The 8,324-nt window shown below is 40.9% G+C and overlaps 1 protein-coding gene across 1 annotated transcript; it reads left to right on the forward strand.

The window, feature by feature from the left end:
* The first annotated feature begins 1,102 nt into the window (after positions 1-1,102).
* TMED3 (transmembrane p24 trafficking protein 3) lies at positions 1,103-5,871 on the forward strand. Its single transcript, XM_044662505.1, has 3 exons — positions 1,103-1,285; positions 4,468-4,716; positions 5,635-5,871. Exons 1-3 carry the CDS (start codon positions 1,103-1,105, stop codon positions 5,869-5,871), a joined length of 669 nt encoding a protein of 222 aa, XP_044518440.1.
* The last annotated feature ends 2,453 nt before the right edge of the window (positions 5,872-8,324 follow it).

An 8,324-nucleotide genomic window follows, 5' to 3' on the forward strand; every position in this document is an offset into this window, starting at 1 on the left:
AAAGTGAATTAGGACACAAAAGAGGAATAACAGAGCTAAAAACTTGTAGTTTATTAAATGCCTACCATGTACCAGACACTGGAGACATCAACAACAAAACATGTCACTGCTTTGAAGGACCTTGGGGAAAATGGTATATACCTGGAAAATTAAATATGTACAAAATAATTTGAAGGGAACATCTAGGTCTTAGAGCAGGCATGAGCTGGGCTTGGCATTTTTTTCAGTTCAATTTGTCCCTTTATTGCCACAGGGTGAAGAAATCATTCCCAGATTCAGCCAGGGAAGAGAAAGCAATAGCTAGCATTTATATAGCATTTTAAAGTTTGCAAAAGGTTTCACAACTAGTATCCCACCTGTCCTTACAAGGTCTCTGGGAGGTAAGTGCTATTATTATTCCCATTTTACAGATGAGCAAACTGAGGCAGAAAGGGTCACGAAGCTGGGGTCTATTGAGGCAAACTTAATTTCTTCCTGACTCCAGGTCCAGTTATCCACTGGGTCAGCACTAGGCAAGGAAAGGGGTGTCTGCAGTTCACATTCTCTCTCTTTTCATCCCAATTCTTTCTCCTCTTCACTCACTTCCTGGGAGAAGCCAGTCACTCCTGTGAACTAGGACAAGTTCCTCAACTTTCCTGAACCTCAGTTTTCATTTGTCAAAGTAAAGAGTCGGATTGCTGGCCCCTTCCCAAAGCTACAGACGCCTAACTTGGTGACCCTGGAAGGCCAAGAAGCGCCTTTCTCTGGTGCCCAAGCCTTCAACCTTGGAAGAGCAGAGAGATGGAAACCCTGGTCAGCTCCACAGTCAGACCAGTCCCCGCCTCCGCCCAGAGCTCAGTCCCGCCCAGAGAAGGGAGCCCGGGGCTCACGGCTGCGTGCTGAGCCGTCCGGAAGAGCCAAGTTCCAAGGACTAGGGTACTGCCACGTCAGGACAGGGAGCTGAAAGCTTCTCAGGCTGCCGCCGCCGCCGCCGCTGCCACTGCAGGGAGCCCGCGAAGAGGTGGGCGCTTCTTCTCCGCCTTTCTCGCTTTCCTCGGGTCCCCAGCCAGCATAGCCGACCAGCATTGAGTCTGGCCTGGGAGTCTCAGCCGAGCCCAGAAACATGAGGTCCCCGGCTTCAGCTGGCACGCTGGGGCTTTGGTCGCGGCTGCGTTTGCTGCTGCTGCTGCTGCTGCAGGCCGAGGTGCTGCGATGCGCCCAGCTGACTTTCGAACTGCCGGACAGCGCCAAACAGTGTTTCCACGAGGATGTGGAGCAGGGAGTGAAAATCTCCCTGGGTTATCAAGTAAGGCGGGGTGGGGTTGGAAAGGGCTTTGGGAGATGAGTTCTCTGCTTTGCCTTGCAGCTGGGCTCCCCCATCTAGGATGGTATCTCTCAGATTTCAGAGGATTGTGTGTGGGAGTGAGGGGGCCGGCCTGGGCTGCATTAAAAAGGTGATGCTACTTGAAACTCAAGCATGCCACCTCCCCCTCCCCCCTTTTGCATTTGGTTTCATGATATAAACCAAATAACTCATTTAATTAAATTAAAAATTAAAAGTAACTAATTTAAAGGTTAAAGGATACGGCAGCTTTGGCTGTCCTTTTGCAGGAGCGTGCCAAGAAAAAATAAGACCCCAGAATGTAGAGCTATAAGGGACCTTCGAACTCATCAGTTCAAACTTCTGCATTTTACAGAGGAAGCTGAAACCCATAGACGTTAAGTGACTTGCCCAACGTCTTACAGCTTATCTCCCCTCCCGAAACCAATTCACTCCTTTCCCAAAGTCTCTTAGCGTTGTCAAGAATGCTTTTCACCTCAGGATCATCCTCTATTCCCCTTCCCAACATCTCTGGCATATGTCCCCTTTTCTTCACTCATAGTCATTACTAACCTTGTAACAACCCTTTATTACCCTTTGCCAAGACTATCACAGTAGTCTTCTCAGGTTCCGATGGATCCTCCACCCAGCTGCCAGAGTAATTTTCTTAAAGTACAGGTCTAGCTGTGCCAAGATCTTCATGCTCCTTCTCCTCGCTAAGTCAGTGAATGCTGGTGACTTCCAATTACACCCGGGATGAAACACAAACTCCTCCGTTTGGCATTTACAGCCCTTCCCAATCTGGCCTCTTCCTACCTTTCTAGTCTGCTTCATTTTATTGCTGCCCACACACTCTACAATCCAGCAGTACCGGCTGGCTGGCTGTGCGCCCCCCCCCTCCCCTCCATATACCATCAAGTCAGTCCCCCATCCGCACTTGGCCCCAGTTGCCTGCAATGCTCTGCCCCATCATCTCTTCTTTTTATACTTTCTTGCCATTTGAACCTTTTGGTTAATCTCATATCTGTTTTGACAGCTTTGGCCACCCTGAAGACATCAGTTTTCATCCTTGCTAGACAGCTACTCAACTATTGACTTGAAACTTAAAACTTTCATTGCAACAATAGTGAGTGAAATTTAGGAAGCACCTAAAAGCTGTTAGAAGTGGAAATAACCTGAGTGCAAAATGGGCTGTGATCTTAAGCAAGACATTTCACCAGCCCTAGCTGTCAATTTTACCATTTGCGAAATGGAGGAAATGATCTCTAAGGTTTTTGCCCATCTAACCTCTGATGGCTTTTAAACTATAACCAATGGGGGTGGGGGCTCACATCATATAGCTTCTGAGCTGCAGTGATAGTAAAGGCCACATGAGGGAGCCCTTGACTGACAATTCTTGCTCTAATTGCTACCTCAATGACTTCAAATAGAGTGGGGGAGACTAAACTGTGTGTTAGTGTGAAATGGGTGAAGGAAGTTTGGGCCTCAAGAGCTTCCTAATTTGTATTTCAATCCTAAGTGTAGATAGTTTAAAGATATAAAGCCTGACATGAAATGAATTGTGGGAAGATCTGAGAGCAAAGTAAAAAAAGCCTTTTCTCTCTCAGGTTCACATAATCATAATAATTCCTTTCTGTGTTGTTCTTTCTTATCTGCCTGTTAAAGCAGACTTCTGGATAAACTAATTAAAATTGATTTTTTTTCTACATAAATAACAGGACCATGTGAAATGCCTGATTAACATTCTCAGGACAATAACAACATTTATGTAAATGTGAAAAGTTTGAGGTTCATAGAAGCCTTGTGAGGTTAGTACTTGGGTATTCATTATTATCTTCATTCTACTCTTGAGGAAACAGAGAAGAACTGATTTGTGATCACATGACTACTGGCAGATTTTATTTTAGGTGAGGGTTTCTTCGTAAGTTCAAGTTCAGAATTTTTTTCATACAGAATCACCCTGCCACCTAATGACTTGGATAAAATGGAATCATAGTATCTCAGAGGAAGCAAATTGGATTCAAATGATCTCCAAGGTTCTTTCCAACTCTAAATCTATGAGTCTATAATAAACCTCATTAATCATTTGGTCAAACCTTGTCCTAAAGCAGGCTTCCCTTCTATGAAATGTTAGCAAGTGACCCATCCAGTCTCCTTTGAATATCCCCAGTTTGTCTCCCATTCTGTTTTCAAACAGTCACATTTTTCAGGAATTATTACCTTAAATTAAATCAAAATCTGTCTTTATCTATAATTTCTACTCATTGGTCCCATTTCATTTTTTCTGGCATCAGACAGAATAAATCTAATTAGGAAATTTCTAGTTAACAAAAATCTGGGACAGCTAATGTGGATTCAAAATGTCTGTAACTCTGGACCCAAACCAGAGTTGAAATTTAACAAGTATAACTGTAAAGTCCAACATTAAAGGACTATAGATCATCTAATTCAACCTTCTCATTTAATGGATGAAGATCGGAGGCCCAAACAGATTAAATGCCTTGCACAGGTAAGAAGTAGCAGAGCCAATTCTCAAACCTAGGTCTTCTGATTCCCAAGTTCCAGCATTCATTCCACTTCAAGTGTTGTAGAAAGCATTCTTACAGTATGAGAAGTTGGGTCAGATTTTTATCTAAGGTTCCCTCTAAGACTATAATTCTATGAAAATATGGGTGGCTTTTATTTAACTAGAATTCATATTTGTTAGTTCAATTATTTATTTTTTAATGCTTTTCATGTATTTGAAAATACCAATTGGCTTTATTTTCTCCTTCTGGGAATGAGAAGTCTCGGGGGGGAAATGGATTTAAGGTTTAAATTGCTTCTCCAAGGCAGTAGGTTCACGTTATTATTTAAATCTTTATCCTATAACCTGAGACCTTATAATCTCCTTTAAGCTCCCAACTGAACATAGAACAAAGTGAAAGAAGGAAAAGCCATTACTCGTGGCCACGACTAATTCCTTTGAGACAAGATCTCAAACTTCTCATGCCATTGATCTTCTGTGTCTTATTTTTGAACCATTATCCAGGGGCATCATTCTGTTAAAGGGCACTAACAGAACATATTGGGGATTGCTTTTGTCTGTGTATGTTTTTGCAGCAAAGTGAATTCTGATGTTCTGTGGGGTAACTACCAACTCTCTTGGGACCATTTGTGGTCAACAGGTCATTACTGGTGGTCACTATGATGTAGACTTCTTTATTGAAGACCCCCATGGAAAGACAATTTACAAAGAAACCAAGAAGCAGTATGACAGTTTCTTTCATCGAGCAGAGATCAAAGGAACCTACACATTTTGCTTCAGTAATGAGTTTTCCACCTTTTCCCACAAAACTGTCTACTTTGACATTCTAGTTGGAGATGAACCCCCCATTCTCCCAGAGATGAGAAATAGAGTCACTGCATTGACGCAGGTGAGTACATGTAAGCATGTTTGACTTTCAGCCTATCTGGATGTGAGAGTATCTGGTTTACTTGTCTGAAAGGAAAATCTACATGCTTGAATTAGAGGGAGCCAGGGCCAGGCATTCTTGGTCTCTGGATCATATTTTCTTTCGCCTTGACTTCAAATATAGTCCATAGAACTTCCTTGTAACAGAAGTTACTGTCAGCTATCGTCTTGCTAAACACTGACTTTGAAATCTCTGTTCATTCAGTACTGTTGAGTTGACTTTATTCCTCACTTTATCTTAGAGACCTTCACAGGCCTTTCTTGTCTACAACTAGGGACTATTAGGAAATTAATAGAGCTGTGGAAATTTAGAATAGAAAGATCATCTGTCCTAATCCCTTTAGTTTTATGGGTGAAAAAGCTGGGGAAAAAAATTAAAGGATGGATTAGGAAACTTCCTAATGTTGAAAGACTTATTAAAATCCATAATTTTATAACTAAAAATTATCTCTTTGACAAATATGAAATAAATTAATGTTAACATTTTCTTTATTATTGAAGAAAGTAGAGATGCAGTCATTCTGAAAGTTTCTTCCTAAATCATTTCTTGGATGCAATTCAATTCAATTCAATTCAGTTCACTTGACCAGTTTTGAATAGCTGAAAGCAATTCCAACTGGTTCCAACTGGTTTCCAAACAATTTTATTTAATTCTAATAGGTTCATCCTGGTTATGGACAATTTTTATTGTTTTAAACTGGTTCACACCTGTTCCCATCATTTTACAGCTTGTGGCTTTGTGAAAAGTTTTATGGATTACTGTGTTTGTTAGTTCACACTCTTTTCCCAGAGTTTACATTCTTTGCATTCTGCAGTGTAATCTTGGGTTGATAGTAATTCATGGGCTTTAAAATGTATTTGGTTTTTCCTCTTTTCCCAGATGGAGTCTGCTTGTGTGACCATTCATGAAGCTTTGAAAGCAGTGATTGAATCTCAGACACATTATCGACTCAGGGAAGCTCAGGACCGGAACCGGGCTGATGATTTGAATGAGCGTGTTTCCTACTGGTCTATGGGGGAGACGGTCTTACTGTTTGTGGTCAGCATCAGTCAAGTGGTGCTTCTGAAAAGCTTCTTCACAGAAAAAAGACCAACTAGTCGTGGTGTCAACTCATAATTTCTGGACATATATTGTTTCTTGAATCCTGCTCACTGAAGGAAGTCCAATCTATACCTTTCCTTAGGGAGCAGGATATGGAGTTTTTCCAAATTCTTAAAATTTGAAGGAATACAATCTTCTCTACTATCTGTTGGCCTGTAAAGTCAGGTGACAGTGTGGAGGCAAGGCCACTATAAATTATTACAGTGCTATTTTGTATGTTTCCAGTAACTTTGCTTTGTACTATCTTGTAGTTCTGACTTGACATGCCCTGTGAAGCGTGAGAAAATAGAGAGCCAAGTAAGAGAATGAACCTGGCTAACTGATTGGGAACTGGACTTGGCAATGACTTAGGGACAGCAACTGGCCACTCTTGAGAAATTCTCGAAGTTCACAGATTTAGTCACTCCCAAATGTTGTCCTAAACCTCAATGCTCTTCAGTTTTCTTTCCTTATCCATGACAAAATAAACTTTTTCTTTTCTCTTTCTTTCTCTTTCTTTCTCTCTCCTTCCTTCCTTCCTTCCTTCCTTCCTTCCTTCCTTCCTTCCTTCCTTCCTTCCTTCCTTCCTTTTCTTCTTTCTCCTTTCTGATTTCCTTCCCTCCCTCTTCTTCCTTTTCTTTCCTCCCTCCCTCTTTCTCCTTCCCTCTGTTTCTCCTTTCCTCCTTCTTTTCATCTCTCCTCTTCATTCCATTCTCTCTTTTTCCTTCTCATGGGTCTTTCTCTCCTTCCTTCCTTCCATCCTTCTTTCCTTCCTTTTGTAATTTGGAGGCTATTATTCCTCAATGAAGCACTCTGGAATCAGCTAAAAAATATCTCCTGGTGCTTTTGGGAAGCCTTTATACCCCAGAGTTTATAAATGAAGAAACATTGCAGGCCCAATCTGTAAATCAGTTTTGCCAATAGTCATTCTCTTAGGGGCACTATAGCTTAATGCTAATTTCCTTTCATTCTTATAGGATGGAAGCCTACTTTTTTTTTAAAGATGGTGTGATAAAGCTAATGCATTTATAGAACACTTTTCTCCCTTTTATTATAAGGCAAGAGTTTGTATCTTATACTACTGAATAGGAAGTTATCAAGTAACAGTAAAACCAAAGGATGTTTTGGCAAAGGGCTACAGACCTCAAACTTTTAATAAAGAACCTCAGTTTATTTTGCCTTTGTTCTTATAAAAGATCCAGATAAAATCATACTGCAAAATAGACTCTCCTAATGTTTGTGTGAGTTTTTATGTGGATGTATTAAAAATTTTTAGTTTCTTTTTTATAAAAGATGTTCTGGAAAATAGAAAACCAGTTAGGACTACAAATTTAATTTTACATTTTTCTCTGTTCTGTTATGAAACCATTTATCAGAACGGCCAACTAATGATAAGAAAAAGCTTTTATGCATGAGACAACTAAGACAATCACAGTTCTCATAACTAATATAATCAGAAACCATATAATGGCCTCTTTTGATACAAACTGGAAGATGAAATATGGTATGGTGAAAAATACATAAACTCTGGAGTCCGAGGACCTCAGTTCTGTTTCCACATCTGGTGTTTTATATGCCTCTTATGTGACCCTGGACAAGTCACACAATTTCCTTTGGGCTTCTGCTTCCTTATACTGAATATGGTTCATTCCAACTCTATGCCTATGTTGCTCTAACAGGCCAAGAAGTTTCTCTATCCCACCCCACTTCCTTCTGAGAATGGAGGTAATTGTGGTTTGTGGTCCTATTTTCTCTACTTTTTTCTAGGACTAAATGAAGTTACAGACCCTCTAAAAATAGCTTAGGTTTGTATGGTGCTTTACAGTTTGCAAAGTACTTACACCTGTATTATCTCCATTAGTCTACCCTTTGAGAGAGAGCAGCTTATTAAGACTCAGAAAAGCTTGTGATTTGCATAGCAAATAAGGGTACTGATGAGGCATGAGTACTGTCAACCTGAATAAGACAAAAATACCAGAGTAGTAATAATAAAAGGTTTTTAAGTGAGGCAAGAAGATTATATACTGGGGTCCTTCCCATCACTGAAGCACTGAAGTACCCACAAGAGACACAGGGAACAGGGAGGCATTTGGGGCTTTGTGAGTTGTCCCTAGACTGAGAAGGGTGGCTATGCCAGAGGCTGAGGAGGCAGAGAGTGGTATAATCCATCCTCAGGCAATCTGTGGCTCTGAGATTGAGCAAGATCCACTGATGGTCCCAAGCAGCAAGGTCACTGATGATTAGCTGCTGCATTTGGCAGTACCCAAGTTGAAGCAATCCTGAGGATATTTCCTGATGATGAGTTTAAACTATATAGTGCAGCTGGGTGATCTGGGACAAATCACCTGGCTTTTTCCACTTTAGGAGAGCTAGAGTTAGGGTTTAAACTCAGATCTTTTGCCTCTGAGTACTGTGCTCACTTACAATGAGACATAGCCTGAGTGGCTTCCTGTGGTCTATAACTTATTATTCCTTTACTTTATGTAACT

Source organism: Gracilinanus agilis, chromosome 2 (genome assembly GCF_016433145.1).
Source record: "Gracilinanus agilis isolate LMUSP501 chromosome 2, AgileGrace, whole genome shotgun sequence".
NCBI classification, from domain to species: Eukaryota; Metazoa; Chordata; class Mammalia; order Didelphimorphia; family Didelphidae; genus Gracilinanus; species Gracilinanus agilis.

Bases quoted from the DNA above. Each gene is read 5' to 3' on its own strand.
- TMED3 (XM_044662505.1), top strand. From the start codon at position 1,103: ATGAGGTCCCCGGCTTCAGCTGGCACGCTGGGGCTTTGGTCGCGGCTG. The intron at 1,286-4,467 runs GTAAGGCGGGGT...TGTGGTCAACAG, and splicing joins AAATCTCCCTGGGTTATCAA to GTCATTACTGGTGGTCACTA. The intron at 4,717-5,634 runs GTGAGTACATGT...CTCTTTTCCCAG, and splicing joins GAGTCACTGCATTGACGCAG to ATGGAGTCTGCTTGTGTGAC.